Below are 17763 nucleotides of genomic sequence, written 5' to 3'. Positions count from 1 at the left end.
GAAGGCCCCCAGCCAGGTCCAGGTGGGGGGACAAGGGGGGGCGACACCCCCCGAAGCTCCTGCTTTTTCACCAATTTAACATGCTAAAATTAACAAAGACAGCACCATTTGAAGAAAATATTTTAGTGTTTAAAGACATGAAAACATCATTAATAGAACATACCTTGCTTCAAGTTTTTTCATATGTTTTTGGCGTTTCGCATGTACTTCCAAAGCTTTGAAACCTCGTGATCCATAGTCAATATTATCATGACACCACGTGCACAAAACCTTTCCGGGACCATCGATTTTCCGAATAAAATCACCGAACAAAGTCGTAACTTCCTTCTTCCCAACAGTATCAGTGATTTCCCTTTCCATCCAGTCCCATCGAAACTTATTTTTGACATGTTTATCAATTTCTTTTACTCGTAAAGCGTCCTTTCTCTCGAGAACCGACATCGTTTACATATGGAAAATGGCGGTAATAACCATTATGAATGATGACGTCATCATTCATAACAGATGTCCTGATTGGTCACAAGGAACGTATCGACCAATCAACTACGGCGTAATATAAACTACGTCTCGAATCTTAAAGTTAAAGTTAAAGTACCAATGATTGTCACACACACACTAGGTGTGGCGAGATTATTCTCTGCATTTAACCCATCACCCTTGATCACCCCCTGGGAGGTGAGGGGAGCAGTGGGCAGCAGCGGTGGCCGCGCCCGGGAATCATTTTGGTGATTTAACCCCCAATTCCAACCCTTGATGCTGAGTGCCAAGCAGGGAGGTAATGGGTCCCATTTTTATAGTCTTTGGTATGACTCGGCCGGGATTTGAACTCACAACCTACCGATCTCAGGGCGGACACTCTAACCACTAGGCCACTTGATTTAGGGTCGGAAAAAAAAACGGAAAAATGGGAGATAATTTTTTTTTTTCCCCCGAGATTAAAAAAGACGGAATTCCGACTTTAGACGGAAAAATCACATGCCTGAATATAGTAGAGAAAAAAACTTGATTGCATCACAGAAAGTTTTGTCAAACAAACCAAATGTTCAAACAAACATTTTACAAAGTGATCACTGCGGACACAAGCATGGTCCGATTGTATTCCACAAGATGATAAAAGCGATATTTCTAACAGTCATTGCCTTTGATGCACTTCTGTTTCCCCCCATTACCTTAATGAACCACTTAATTCAGAACTACCGTATTTTTCGGACTATAAGTCGCAGTTGTTTTTCATGCGACTTATACTCAGGAGCGACTTATGTGTGAAATTATTAACACATTACCGTAAAATATCAAATAATATTATTTAGCTCATTCACGAATTCCGACTTTAGACGGAAAAATCACATGCCTGTGTAACACAAAGTTTTTGTGATAACTTAGAAACAATTATTCTAACAGTCCCATTATAATGTGTTCATGAGCGAGGGCAAACAGGCCGTCACAAATAAACGAACGCACGGAAAACACTGCATAGAACATCCTGATAAATGATTCTGTCCATCTACGCTCTTGAAAGAGTGTTGTGTTGTCCATGCGATAATGGCAAAGCTTGTAGCGGCCAGTTGTTGTGCACAAAGTGTAATCAAAAACACGTCCTCCTTCTTGAGGTAAACAACAAGCCAGCTGATTAAACAGAACAAATTCATCAGTCGGAACAATTGCAAGAGGATGATTTACGCCGCACGCATTCATCACATCACGCGACAACGCTCACCTTGACCGACTCGCTATTCTAGTTTTTAAAACGCTTACACTCCACGGCCTCATTACCGCGGATGATTGACAGCACGGCATCCCAAACGGGATCCGTTCCATCTTTCCGAGTCCAAGTGACAGCCAGGCGGGGCTAAAGGAGTCACTGATTATAAGTCTACCTCAATATAGGGACCACGGTGTGAAAGAGGCTCACAAGCGTTTACACAAGATAAAAGGACGCATTTACTCACCACACAGTGCAAAGACATCACTTTTCCTTGTTCTCATTTGAATAAACACACGGCAGATATGCAAAACAAATATTGTTGTTGGAAAGAGGCTGATCTAGTTTGGTGACTAACTGAGCTATTATTACCATTATTATTATTAACTGTATACCTTTTACTTTACATATACAGATGCAATTATTTTATATAATTATAAGAATACATACAATGTTCTATATATTTTTAGAAAATAATATAGTTGCATACCTGCCAACTTTTGAAATCAGAAAAACCTAGTAGCCAGGGTCCAGGGGCCGCAGGTCCAGGACAAAGTCCTGGTGGGGGGTTCAGGTTCGCCCCCCGACGCAAAATGATTATTAGCATTCAGACAGGTTAAAATGTTGCTAAAACCATCACTTTTCTATCAGTCACAGTGACTTTTCAAAACAAAAATATTACAGCAAAAATCATATGGGTTGATTGACATGTTTATTCTGTAAGCTAACTTCAATAGTTTGAAATTATTTTGACAGTTAATGCCAGTTATCCTGTCAACCTTTCACAAGACTTCAATTTGTTAATTGAAAGTATAAACAGTATAAACACTTTGTACAGTAAACAAATGGTAAAACAGTACTAAACAATTCCATTAAAAAAAAAATTGGTGTCATTATTAACTTTCTGTCCAAGCTTGTATAATCTACTGCCTTGTTCAATTGTAAAAAATATTCTGTGCCTAAAATTCACATTTCTATCACAATTATCATACTGTAAACATGGTAAGCTAACTTCATTAAAATTAATAGTCCTGTCAATAGCATGGAATTACAATTCAATGTAGTTTTTTTGTAAGCCTTTCAAAAGAATTCAAAATATGAAAAATTTATGAAAATTAATTTAAGCCATCAGACACTTGAAAAGTGGCACATCACATCTCTAATGTAATCATTTTAACTTTTCAACAGAAATAGCACTGCAAAAATATTAAGGACATACTTCTGTATTTTGGTAGTTATGCTGTCAACATTTAACAATATTTCTTCAACTTGGACTTGAAAGCATAAATAGTATAAACACTTTTAACAGTATAACAGTACTAAACAATTCCAATAGATAACATTGGTGTCATTACCTTTTTGTGGCTAAAATCCGAAAAACGTTGAAAGTTTTCCACTTGTATCGCTAGCAACGGCATTAGACTTGTGTTTTTTTGTCCCAACGCGGTCTTTTACATCGCTAATTCCTCCGTGTCCGATTGAAAAATCTTGTCTGCACAAGGTGCAATTCGCGTAGTTTTCACCCTTTATGGAACGGATAATTATTCCCGGATAGGCTTTTGAATATTCTTCACGGAATGACTGCAGTTTTCTTTTCGGTTTAAGACTCGTTTGCGATTTTTCTCCGGCTGATTCCATGATCGTTCGCTCGTTTGGAAACAATGGCAACAGGTGCCTCGTGCTTGGCAGCGGTGCCATAAATAGCCTCGCGCGTGGCATTCGGAATGGCTCGATAGGAAGTTACGGGAAGCAGTGTCGATTGTCATTGTTGTTATGCGATTTCGTGAATAAAACTTAAAAAAAAAAAAAAAATGTAATTAATGAAAAACCGTATTTTTTAATCACTGCAAACGTAACCCGGAATAGGTTGATGAAAACCGTACTAATTACGGGAAAACCGGAGTAGTTGGCAGGTATGTAGTTGTATAGCAGGGGTGTCAAACTCATTTTCATTGAGGGCCACGTTGCAGTTTTGGCTACCCTCAGAGGGCCGGCCGCTAGTAACATTAATAAAAGAAACATACATGTATAAGGATCAGTCGCATGATATTGTCACACGATTACCTATGCCAGTGTTTTTCAACCACTGTGCCGCGGCACACTAGCGTGCCGTGAGATACAGTCTGGTGTGCCGTGGGATATTATCTAATTTCACCTATTTGGGTTAAAAATATTTTTTGCAAACCAGTAACTATAGTCTGAAAATGATGTGTTGTTGTTGAGTGTCGGTGCTGTCTGGAGCTCGGCAGAGTAACCGTGTAATACTCTTCCATATCAGTAGGTGGTAGCCGGTAGCTAATTGCTTTGTAGATGTCGGGAACAGCGGGAGGCAGTGTGCAGGTAAAAAGGTATCTAATGCTTAAACCAAAAATAAACAAAAGGTTAGTGCCCCTAAGAAAAGCTATTGAAGCTTAGGGATGGCTATGCAGAACAAAACTAAAACTGAACTGGCTGCAAAGTAAACAAAAACAGAATGCTGGACGACAGCAAAGACTTACTGTGGCGCAAAGACGGCGTCCACAAAGTACATCCGAACATGACATGACGATCAACAATGTCCCCACAATGAAGGATAAAAACAACCAAAATCTTCTTGATTGCTAAAACAAAGTAGATGCGGTAAATATAGCTGAAAGGTAAAACAGGAAACTGCTACAGGAAAATACCAAAAAAAGAGAAAAAGCCATTAAAATAGGAGCGCAAGACAAAAACTACAACAATACACACAGGAAAACAGCAATAAACTCCAAATAAGTCAGGGCGTGATGTGACAGGTGGTGAAAGTACACCTACTTTGAGACAAGAGCTATAGTGATGCATGCTTGGTTATGGTTTAAAGTCATATCCAACAATTGCGACAACGACTTTTTACTGTCAACTGAGTTTCGTTTTTTTAATGACGTCTGCTGGTGGTGTGCCTTCGGATTTAATCAACGCAAAAAATGTGCCTTGACTCAAAAAAGGTTGAAAAACACCGACCTATGCATTGTTTAGTAAATGTATATTATACCTACACTGTAAGTAAAAAACAACAACTGGATTTTGTGGCAGAATTTTACCATAAAATGTACAGTAAAATGGTCACATTCTATTTTAATGTAAAATTCTGGTGATTGAGCTGCCAGTTTTTTTGCATAAAAAATATGGATGCTGTTTTCACAGTGTATTACTGTAAATGTAAAAATGGTACCACAGTTCTTTTCTTACGGTAGGATCCTGAAGACCAATCTGTTTTTAAAGAAAATATATTGTCATGTTTACAGTGTACAATTTGATGGATAACTTGCTTTAAAATCATAAGGCTAAGTAGATATTTATGTATGTTTTTACCCCAAAAAGGTTTCGAATGTATGATAATACAATAACTCGTGCATTATTAGATAGATAAAGTTTAAAAGATGTATAATTGCATGCAGCACATGTCTTTTTTTTTCTGTCAAAATAAAAAAAGAAAGAAAGAAAAGCTACTTTATTGATGCATATTACAAACCCCGTTTCCATATGAGTTGGGAAATTGTGTTAGATGTAAATATAAACGGAATACAATGATTTGCAAATCATTGTATTCCGTCTATATTTACATCTAACACAATTTCCCAACTCATATGGAAACGGGGTTTGTATTTCCAGGCTTTCACGGGCCATTCAAAATGATGTGGCGGGCCAGGTCTGGCCCCCGGGCCTTGAGTTTGACACCTGTGTTGTATAGGGTGTTCAAGTATCTTTACCATTAAAAACAAAACAAAAAAATAAAGGCTACCAAATCAAATGTGTTCTATTGTACTAAGATTAAGATGAGTTCAAACCCCGGCCGAGTCATACCAAAGACTATAAAAATGGGCGCCATTACCTCCCTGCTTGGCACTCAGCATCAAGGGTTGGAATTGGGGGTTAAATCACCAAAAAAATGATTCCCGAGCGCGGCCACCGCTGCTGCTCACTGCTCCCCTCACCTCCCAGGTGGTGGAACAAGGGGTTTGGGTCAAATGCCGAGGGTCATTTCACCACAAAATGTTGTATAATATAAAAGGTATATTATATTTTCTACAATATTAATGAGGCATTGCTACAGTGTTCATCACAAGGACCTAAATACCATTTTGCAAGTAATGCTGCCCATATTAAAAAAAAAACTTCAATATCTTAATCTCATTTTACAGTCATTTGCACATATGTATCGTTTTATTCTCCTTTGTGATAAATATGTACAATAGTAAAGAGATTTTATGGATACCCTACATCAGGGGTGTCAAACTCAAATACAGAGAGGGCCAGAATTGAAAACAAATTAACCTTTTAATAGGGACCCAAACAAGTTTTGCATTGAATATTGAACAAGCAAGGCTTATATAACTTTATAGTGACATGCAAAATCGAGTTTCAAATAATAATAATAATAAAATATCAATGGCATATCAAATACAATTTAAATAAAAATTGAATGCCTCTTTTCTATTTGCAGCCTTCTGAGGTAAATATCAACATTAACTTTTTCCACAGGCTAATAATACATTTGAAAATAAAATAAGAATAATGAATGAATCAAACATTCAAGCCTTGAAGTAGCAAGAGAAAGTGCATGAATAAAACGTTAATTATTGCTCATTTTGCTTCACTGATTTGCTTTAACACTGAATATGGAACAAGCAACACTTATATCACTTAATAGTGCAAAAATCAGCTTTCAAAAAACAAACGAAAAAACATCAATGGTATATTAAATAAAATGTAAATAAAAAATTGAATGCCTCTTTTTTATTTGCAACCTTCTGAGGTAAATATCAACATTAACTTTTTCCACAGGCTAATAAATGTGAAAATAAAATAACAATGAATAAACCACCATTCAGGCCTTTTTACTGCTCAGTTTGCAACACACTGATCTAATCTGATGTGCCCGAGCCAGATACCTGCCATCTTTTCTGGGATTCTAGTTCATTAATGTCGGGGCTCAGGTGGGCGGGGTTTGGTGGTAGCGGGGGGGGGTGTATATTGTAGCGTCCCGGAAGAGTTAGTGTTGCAAGGGTTTCTGGGTATTTGTCCTGTTGTGTTTATGTTGTGTTACGGTGCGGATGTTCTCCCGAAATGTGTCTGTCATTCTTGTTTGGTGTGGGTTCACAGTGTGGCGCATATTTGTAACAGTGTTAAAGTTGTTTATACGGCCACCCTCAGTGTGACCTGTATGGCTGCTGCTCAAGTATGCCTTGCATTCACTTATGTGTGTGTAGAAGCCGCAAATATCATGTGACAGGGGCCGGAACGCTGGTTGTAGAGGACGCTAAAGGCAGTGCTGCCTAAATATTGTTGTCCCGGTGGAAATTGGGAGAAATTCGGGAGAATGGTTGCCCCGGGAGACTTTCGAGAAGGTCACTGAAAATCGGGAGGGTTGGCAAGTAAGAGTATTAGCGGTGAATGCGGTGTTACAGCGGCATTGCCGCTGTATAATACCGGCGGGCCAGCTCTAATGTTAATTTGATATTGCCTCAAGGGCCAAATGAAATTACACGGCGGGCCAGAGTTTGACACCCATGCCCTACATACATAATCTTAAAAAACATAAACAAAACACACAGTACAAATGTAAAATTATTAAAGTCCAAGTTCTAGATATAAGGAGTGATAAAACAAGTGTTTCAACACAATCGAACGTATAATGATGTTTATTATTATAAATATTTGCATTATTTATGTCGTTTTCGGGTTCCTGGAAGCAAAGGACCCACAGCTATTTATTTCCCCAAGCAACATAGTACACCGTTTTTGTTCCGCTTAATCCCACTACCCCCCCCCCCCACTCCCCCTCCCCCGATAACTTTGTGAAAACACATTTACTTTTAAACATGTTTTGAAAAAGCAAAAGGAAGTTTCGAGGATTTTTTTTTTTTTGTCTTACCGTAACCAAGGAAACGGTGGTTCTCCCGCCGCCGTGTCACCTGTCCTGTGTCCGCCTCCGTCGTACTCGACGTGCTTCCCTTTGGTGTGCTGCTTGAAGCCAAAAAGTAAGAATTTCCGACGATTCGACTTAGACTTTAAAAAAAAAAAAAAAAGAGTCTTAGGTTGCAAATTAAAGGTTTACGGTGGTTCCGTTGGATAGTGGGGCAAAAAAAGGAGCAGCCATTGCGAACACCTGCTAGCTTAGCAGGCAATGCGTTTTATCCACTTAGCAGCGTCGTTTATAACATAGAATCCTACACACGGTGTGATGAATTAATCATTTTCTTTACTTTCACCCGTAAGCAATAGCAACTTTTACTTGCATTGGTGACATTATCGGCGCTCACCTGACCGGTTTTGGCGGACTAGTTTAGGCAACGAACTCACTTCCGGTGAAAGTCGCTCGTCGCCATCGATAATAACGCCTTTAAAAATGGTGTGAGATTATTCAAAACTCGAATTAAGTAACTTAAAAAAAAAGAGGAATGTCCTTTGTTTTAGGGACTTAAACATTAAGGCATGAAGGTGTATAAAGGTGCTGATCCGAACGATGATTGTTAAGGGTATGCAAAGTGCGGCCTGGGGGACAATTGTGGCCCGCAGATGTTTTTTAAATGGCCCGCGGCACATTACAAAATATTATTGGTTAAAAAAAACATAAGATTAAAAGTGTAAGCGGGTGAAATGTAACAAGAAAACGTTGTAACTAATAACGCATAGACGCTTTTTAAACTGCCATGACTCATAAAACAATCATGAATCAAAATCAATGTTATGAGTTATTGATCTATTCAAGGCTCCAATTACTACACATCAAATATTCCACTTGGAAATATGTTTTAAGGAAAATATTTAGGGATGTCCGATAATGGCTTTTTGCCGATATTGTCCAACTCTTTAATTACCGATACCGATATCAACCGATATATACAGTTGTGGAATTAACACATTATCATGCCTAATTTGGACAACCAGGTATGGTGAAGATAAGGTACTTTAAAAAAAAATAAAGAAGATAAATAAATTAAAAACATTTTCTTGAATAAAAAAGAAAGTAACAGTTACATAGAAACTAGTAATGAATGAAAATGAGTAAAATTAAGTGTTAAAGGTTAGTGCTATTAGTGGACCAGCAGCACGCACAATCATGTGTGCTTACGGACTGTATCCCTTGCAGACTGTATTGATATATAATGTAGGAACCACAATATTAATAACAGAAAGAAACAACCCTTTTGTGTGAATGAGTATAAATGGGGGAGGAGTTTTTTTGGGTTGGTGCACTAATTGTAAGTGTATCTTGTGTTTTTTTATGTTCATTTAATAAAAAAACAAACAAAACAAAAAAACGATACCGATAATAAAAAAAACGATACCGATAATTTCCGATACTACATTTCAACGCATTTATCGACATCTCTAAAAATATTGCATATTTTGTTTGTTTTTTATATCAAAGCCAAGGTTTTCCTCGTCAAGAACGTGAAAAAAATTATGTATCAACAGACAAAACTGAAGTTGATGTAGAGATTCAAGCATTAAAATAAAGACAAAAATAGCATATGACTCATTCTTAACATTTTTATGAGTGGGACCCTTTTAGATCCCCAAGACCTTTAGTGTATTGTTTTAAACTGTCATTGCTCAAAAAATAATAATGACTTAATAATAATGATACATGATTGGCCTATTTATTCCAGGCTCCAATTACTTCACGTCAAAAAGTCCAACTTCAAATATGTTTTGGGGAACATTTTGCATGTTTTGTGTGTTAGCCATATCAAAACCAAGGTTTTTTTTGACAAAAACTATAAAACATTAACATAAATTGGACAGATAGATCAGATGTGGATATAGAGATTTAAAAATAAGTAAAATAATATATATATAATCTATGATTAATTCTTACCAATTTTATGAGTGAAGCCCTTTTGGACCTTTTAGTGTATTTTTTTAAACTGTCCTTGCTCAATAGATAATAATGAATTAAAATCAATATTGTTATGAATTATTGAACTATTTAATGATTCAATTACTTCACAGCAAATATGAACCTTGAATAATGTTTTGGGTAAAATGGTGCATATTTTGTGTGTTCGCCAAACCAAAACCAATGTTTTCATTGACTAAGAGCATAAAATATTAGATACAATTTAAAAAAAACAAAAAACGCTTAATCGAGGGATACAAAAATTTCAAGTAAAAAAAAATTAAATAATATATGACTGATTCTTAACAACTTATTAGCGGGACCCTTTAGGATCCCCAATACCTTTACTGTACTTTTTAATAAACATGTCATTGCTCAAAAAATAGTACATCAAAATCAATGTCATGTCACCTATTCAAGGCTCCGATTACTTTACCAATATTATGGTTTTTGGGGGGGAAAATGCATAATTTTGTGTTTGCAATATAAAAAAATTTGGTTTTATTTGACAAGTTTAAAATACAAATTTTAAATTGTCATCGGTGGATAGCTCTGAAGTTGATGTAGGAAATAAAAAATTTAAAGTAAAGAAAAACAAGTATGACTTATTCTAAACACTTTTGGATCCCCAAGACCTTTAGTGTATTTTTTTTTTAAACTGTCATTGCTTAAAAAATAATAATGAATTAAAATCATAGTTATGAATTATTGACCGGTTTAAGGCTCCGATTACTTCACATCAAATATTCTACTTTGAAGTATGTTTTGGGGAAAAAATTGCATATTTTCTGTTTGCCATAAAAAAAATTTAAAAAAAGGATTTATTTGACAAAGAGCTTAGAATATCAACGTAACGGTTAAAAAATACATATAATCGACAGATATGAAGTTGACGTAGAGATTCAAGCATTGAAAGAAAAAAAAGACTTATTATTGACACTTAAAGAGTGGGACCCTTTTGGATCCCCAAGACCTTTAGTGTATTTAGTTTATTTTTTTATCTGTCATTTCTTAAAAAATAATATGAATTATTGACCGGTTTAAGGCTCCAATTACTTCACATCAAATATTCCACTTGGAAATATGTTTTGGGGAAAATGTTGCATATTTTCTGTTTGCCATTAAAAAAAAACAAGGATTTATTTGATAAAGAGCATAAAACATCAAAGTAAAATTTAAAAAATGTATATAATCGACAGATATGAAGTTGATGTAGAGATTCAAGCATTGAAAATAAAAATACTTGTTGACACTTTTGTGAGTGGGACCCTTTTGGATCCCCAAGACCTTTAGTGTATTTTTTTTTTAAACTGTCATTGCTTAAAAAATAATAATGAATTAAAATCATAGTCATGAATTATTGACTGGTTTAAGGTTCCGATTACTTCACATCAAATATTCCACTTGGAAGTATGTTTTGGGGAAAAAATTGCATATTTTCTGTTTGCCATAAAAAATAAAGGATTTATTTGACAAAGAGCTTAGAACATCAATGTAACGTTTTAAAAAATATATATAATCAACAGATATGAAGTTGACGTAGAGATTCAAGCATCGTAAAAAATTTTTTAAAAAAAAAGACTTATTATTGACACTTAAAGAGTGGGACCCTTTTGGATCCCCAAGACCTTTAGTGTATTTAGTTTATTTTTTTAACTGTCATTTCTTAAAAAATAATAATGAATTAAAATCATAGTTATGAATTATTGACCAGTTTAAGGCTCCAATTACTTCACATCAAATATTCCACCTGGAAATATGTTTTGGGGAAAATGTTGCATATTTTCTGTTTGCCATTAAAAAAAAACAAGGATTTATTTGATAAAGAGCATAAAACATCAAAGTAAAAATAAAAACATGTATATAATCGACAGATATGAAGTTGATGTAGAGATTCAAGCATTGAAAAAAAAAAACCTTATTATTGACACTTAAAGAGTGGGACCCTTTTGGATCCCCAAGACCTTTAGTGTATTTATTTTATTTTTTTAACTGTAATTTCTTAAAAAATAATAATGAATTAAAATCATAGTTATGAATTATTGACTGGTTTAAGGCTCTAATTGCTTCACATCAAATATTCCACTTGGAAATATGTTTTGGGGAAAATGTTGCATATTTTCTGTTTGCCATAAAAAAAAATTAAAAAAAGGATTTATTTGACAAAGAGCTTAGAACATCAACGTAACGTTTTAAAAATATATATAATCAACAGATATGAAGTTGACGTAGAGATTCAAGCATCGGAGAAAAAAAAAAAAAAAAGACTTATTATTGACACTTAAAGAGTGGGACCCTTTTGGATCCCCAAGACCTTAAGTGTATTTAGTTTATTTTTTTAACTGTCATTTCTTAAAAAATAATAATGAATTAAAATCATAGTTATGAATTACTGACCAGTTTAAGGCTCCAATTGCTTCACATCAAATATTCCACTTGGAAATATGTTTTGGGGAAAATGTTGCATATTTTCTGTTCGCCATTAAAAAAAAACAAGGATTTATTTGATAAAGAGCATAAAACATCAAAGTAAAAATAAAAAAATGTATATAATCGACAGAGATGAAGTTGACGTAGAGATTCAAGCATTGAAAAAAAAAAAAAACTTATTATTGACACTTAAAGAGTGGGACCCTTTTGGATCCCCAAGACCTTTAGTGTATTTAGTTTATTTTTTTAACTGTAATTTCTTAAAAAATAATAATGAATTAAAATCATAGTTATGAATTATTGACTGGTTTAAGGCTCTAATTGCTTCACATCAAATATTCCACTTGGAAATATGTTTTGGGGAAAATGTTGCATATTTTCTGTTCGCCATTAAAAAAAAACAAGGATTTATTTGATAAAGAGCATAAAACATCAAAGTAAAAATAAAAAAATGTATATAATCGACAGAGATGAAGTTGACGTAGAGATTCAAGCATTGAAAAAAAAAAAAACTTATTATTGACACTTAAAGAGTGGGACCCTTTTGGATCCCCAAGACCTTTAGTGTATTTTTTTAAAACTGTCATTACTTAAAAAATAATAATGAATTCAAATCATAGTTATGAATTATTGACCGGTTTAAGGCTCCGATTACTTCACATCAAATATTCCACTTTGAAGTATGTTTTGGGGAAAAAATTGCAAATTTTTTGTTTGCCATAAAAAACAAAAACAAGGATTTATTTGACAAAGGGCTTAGAACATCAACGTAACGTTTTAAAAATATATATATAATCGACAGATATGAAGTTGACGTAGAGATTCAAGCATCGGAAAAAAAAAAAAAAGACTTATTATTGACACTTAAAGAGTGGGACCCTTTTGGATCCCCAAGACCTTTAGTGTATTTAGTTAATTTTTTTAACTGTCATTTCTTAAAAAATAATAATGAATTAAAACCATGGTTATGAATTATTGACCGGTTTAAGGCTCCAATTACTTCACATCAAATATTCCACTTTGAAATATGTTTTGGGGAAAATGTTGCATATTTTCTGTTTGCCATTAAAAAAAACAAGGATTTATTTGATAAAGAGCATAAAACATCAAAGTAAAATTATGTATATAATGTATATAATCGACAGATGAAGTTGACGTAGAGATTCAGGCATTGAAAATAAAAATAAAAATACTTGTTGATACTTTTATGAGTGGGACCCTTTTGGATCCCCAAGACCTTTAGTGTATATTTTTTTTTTAAACTGTCATTGCTTAAAAAATAATAATGAATTAAAATCATAGTCATGAATTATTGACTGGTTTAAGGCTCCGATTACTTCACATCAAATATTCCACTTTGAAGTATGTTTTGGGGAAAAAATTGCATATTTTCTGTTTGCCATAAAAAATAAAAAATAAAGGATTTATTTGACAAAGAGCTTAGAACATCAATGTAACGTTTAAAAAAAATATATAATCAACAGATATGAAGTTGACGTAGAGATTCAAGCATCGGGGGGAAAAAAAAAAAAAGTCTTATTATTGACACTTAAAGAGTGGGACCCTTTTGGATCCCCAAGACCTTAAGTGTATTTAGTTTATTTTTTTAACTGTCATTTCTTAAAAGATAATAATGAATTAAAATCATAGTTATGAATTACTGACCGGTTTAAGGCTCCAATTGCTTCACATCAAATATTCCACTTGGAAATATGTTTTGGGGAAAATGTTGCATATTTTCTGTTCGCCATTAAAAAAAAACAAGGATTTATTTGATAAAGAGCATAAAACATCAAAGTAAAAATAAAAAAATTTATATAATCGACAGAGATGAAGTTGACGTAGAGATTCAAGCATTGAAAAAAAAAAAAACTTATTATTGACACTTAAAGAGTGGGACCCTTTTGGATCCCCAAGACCTTTAGTGTATTTATTTAATTTTTTTAACTGTCATTTCTTAAAAACTAATAATGAATTAAAATCATAGTTATGAATTATTGACTGGTTTAAGGCTCCGATTACTTCACATCAAATATTCCACTTTGAAGTATGTCTTGGGCAAAAAATTGCAAATTTTTTATTTGCCATAAAAAACAAAAACAAGGATTTATTTGACAAAGGGCTTAGAACATCAACGTAACGTTTTAAAAATATATATAATCGACAGATATGAAGTTGACGTAGAGATTCAAGCATCGGAAAAAGAAAAAAAAGACTTATTATTGACACTTAAAGAGTGGGACCCTTTTGGATCCCCAAGACCTTTAGTGTATTTAGTTAATTTTTTTAACTGTCATTTCTTAAAAAATAATAATGAATTAAAACCATGGTTATGAATTATTGACCGGTTTAAGGCTCCAATTACTTCACATCAAATATTCCACTTTGAAATATGTTTTGGGGAAAATGTTGCATATTTTCTGTTTGCCATTAAAAAAAACAAGGATTTATTTGATAAAGAGCATAAAACATCAAAGTAAAATTTAAAAAATGTATATAATCAACAGATATGAAGTTGACGTAGAGATTCAGGCATTGAAAATAAAAATAAAAATACTTGTTGATACTTTTATGAGTGGGACCCTTTTGGATCCCCAAGACCTTTAGTGTTTTGTTTTTTTTAAACTGTCATTGCTTAAAAAATAATAATGAATTAAAATCATAGTCATGAATTATTGACTGGTTTAAGGCTCCGATTACTTCACATCAAATATTCCACTTTGAAGTATGTTTTGGGGAAAAAATTGCATATTTTCTGTTTGCCATAAAAAATAAAAAATAAAGGATTTATTTGACAAAGAGCTTAGAACATCAATGTAACGTTTAAAAAATATATATAATCAACAGATATGAAGTTGACGTAGAGATTCAAGCATCGGAGAAAAAAAAAAAAAAAGACTTATTATTGACACTTAAAGAGTGGGACCCTTTTGGATCCCCAAGACCTTTAGTGTATTTATTTTATTTTTTTAACTGTCATTTCTTTAAAAAAAAAAAAAAATTAATTAAAATCATAATTATGAATTATTGACCGGTTTAAGGCTCCAATTGCTTCACATCAAATATTCCACTTGGAAATATGTTTTGGGGAAAATTTTGCATATTTTCTGTTTGCCATTAAAAAAAACCAAGGATTTATTTGATAAAGAGCATAAAACATCAAAGTAAAATTTAAAAAATGTATATAATCGACAGATATGAAGTTGATGTAGAGAAAGCATTGAAAATAAAAATACTTGTTGACACTTTTATGAGTGGGACCCTTTTGGATCCCCAAGACATTAAGCGTGTTTTGTTTTTTTTAAACTGTCATCGCTTAAAAAATAATAGTCAATCAAAATCAATGTTGTTATGAATTATTATTAACACATTCAAGGCTCCAATTACTTCACATCAAATATTCCACTTTTAAATTTTTAGGGTGGCAAATGTTGCATATTTTGTGTTTTTCACACCTGATTTTGACAAAGGACATAAAACATATAAAAAAAATATCTTAACTTATATTGACGGATCGATTTGGAGTTGATTTAAGTGTTAAAGTTAAACAAATAACATGAATTACTTCAAATGTTTATGACTGGGACCCTTGTTGGTCCACAGGATCTTTAACATGGACCAAAGTGAGGCTTAAAAAAAATCAATATATTGTACATCAATTTCTAAGTGCTTACGTTCTGATTAAGAGTCTTCTTTGTGTGGTCCAGTTTCTCGTGGGCCACGTCCCGCATGGACCGCAACATGATCACCGTGATGACGGGCCAGGTGGTGGAGTTCTTCGACCACGACTTCCGCGAGCTCTACGCCATCTCGGAGAAGCTGGACCTCTTCAAGGAGTTCCACGTGAGCCCGCCGGCCAGCAGGACCGCCACCGTCCGCTCCAAAGCGGGCCCCAAGCGCCCGCCGCTGGCCGCCACCACCTCGCGCTTCCAGGTCAGCTTGGGAGAAACCCGCAACGCCAACATCGAGGTGCCGGCCCACAAGTACTACAACCCCAAGTACTCCCTCATGTACCCCGACGCCCCGCAGCCCGCCAGGTCTTTGCAGGGGCCCCCCAAGGGGCTGGACCGGCTGCTGGTTCCGGAAACGCCGCAAGTCACCACCAGCGAGAAGCTGGACCGCCTCAGCCCGCTGCCCTCGGAGCCCGTGGAGTTCTTCAAGAAGCCCAACGGCGTCCCGCAGGAGAAAAAGAGACTGTCACTGAAGTACAGGTTCTCCAAAAAACTGTCGTCCAGCAAGCTGTCCATCAACAGCACCGCCAGCAAGGCAGGCCCCGCCTCCGCGGCGTCCAACGGTCAGCTGGAGGGCGACGACAGCTTCGAGGTGACGGTCAGGTCGCCTCCAAAGTTGAAGCTTCTCAAGAGGCCTTCCAGCCTAGGACCCAGGGCCGACTCCACACAGACAGTGGACACAACGCAGGACACCACGAGTAAGCCTTTATCTTTTCTATCCTACTGCAAACATTGCACACATAGCACTTCCTTAGCAAGTGTGACTCTGAAGTGTACGGCGGCAAAATTGGCTCAAAAAGTTAGCATGTGTCAAGTACCAAGTCACATGACTCTGAGGTAAATAGTTGCAAACTGAGCCTATTAAGTTAGCATGTTAGCATGCTAACAGTTAGCAAGTAGCACGTACCAAGTCATATGACTTTGATGTGTACGGCGGAAAAATTGGCTCAAAAAGTTAGCATGTGTCAAGTACCAAGTCACATGACTCTGAGGTAAATAGTTGCAAACTGAGCCTATTAAGTTAGCATGTTAATGTTAGCATGCCAAGTTACATGACTCTGAGGTAAATAGTTGCAAACGTAGCCAAAAAAAAAGTTAGCATGCTAATGTTAGCATGCCAACAGTTAGCAAGTAGCACGTACCAAGTTATATGACTTTGAAGTGTACGGCGGCAAAATTGGCTTAAAAAAGTTAGCATGTGTCAAGTACCAAGTTACATGACTCTGAGGTAAATAGTTGCAAACGTAGCCAAAAAAAAGTTAGCAAGCTAATGTTAGCATGCCAACAGTTAGCAAGTAACACGTACCAAGTTATATGACTTTGACTTTGAAGTGTACGGCGGCAAAATTGGCTTAAAAAAGTTAGCATGTGTCAAGTACCAAGTCACATGACTCTGAAGTAAATAGTTGCAAACTGAGCCAAAAAAAAAAGTTAGCATGCTAATGTTAGCATGCCAAGTTACATGACTCTGAGGTAAATAGTTGCAAACGTAGCCCAAAAAAAAGTTAGCATGCTAATGTTAGCATGCCAACAGTTAGCAAGTAACACGTACCAAGTTATATGACTTTGAAGTGGACGGCGGCAAAATTGGCTTAAAAAAGTTAGCATGTGTCAAGTACCAAGTCACATGACTCTGAAGTAAATAGTTGCAAACTGAGCCTATTAAGTTAGCATACTAATGTTAGCATGCCAAGTTACATGACTCTGAGGTAAATAGTTGCAAACGTAGCCAAAAAAAAGTTAGCAAGCTAATGTTAGCATGCCAACAGTTAGCAAGTAACACGTACCAAGTTATATGACTTTGACTTTGAAGTGTACGGCGGCAAAATTGGCTTAAAAAAGTTAGCATGTGTCAAGTACCAAGTCACATGACTCTGAAGTAAATAGTTGCAAACTGAGCCAAAAAAAAAAGTTAGCATGCTAATGTTAGCATGCCAAGTTACATGACTCTGAGGTAAATAGTTGCAAACGTAGCCAAAAAAAAAGTTAGCATGCTAATGTTAGCATGCCAACAGTTAGCAAGTAACACGTACCAA

The 17763-nt window shown here is 35.2% G+C and overlaps 1 protein-coding gene across 1 annotated transcript in view; it reads left to right on the top strand.

Annotated features, from left to right (window-relative positions):
- The window catches only part of fam83fb (family with sequence similarity 83 member Fb), a 53444-nt gene that overhangs the window by 26090 nt on the left and 9591 nt on the right, over window positions 1–17763 (top strand). The window contains exon 4 of the mRNA XM_061984582.1: window positions 15704–16425. Within this exon, the coding sequence (XP_061840566.1) occupies window positions 15704–16425 (722 nt within the window). The remainder of the gene's footprint in view (window positions 1–15703; window positions 16426–17763) is intronic.

Source organism: Nerophis lumbriciformis, linkage group LG25, assembly GCF_033978685.3.
Source record: "Nerophis lumbriciformis linkage group LG25, RoL_Nlum_v2.1, whole genome shotgun sequence".
Taxonomy (NCBI): domain Eukaryota; kingdom Metazoa; phylum Chordata; class Actinopteri; order Syngnathiformes; family Syngnathidae; genus Nerophis; species Nerophis lumbriciformis.
The sequence above is the reverse complement of the archived record's forward strand: the minus strand, read 5'-3'. Positions and strand labels throughout refer to the sequence as shown.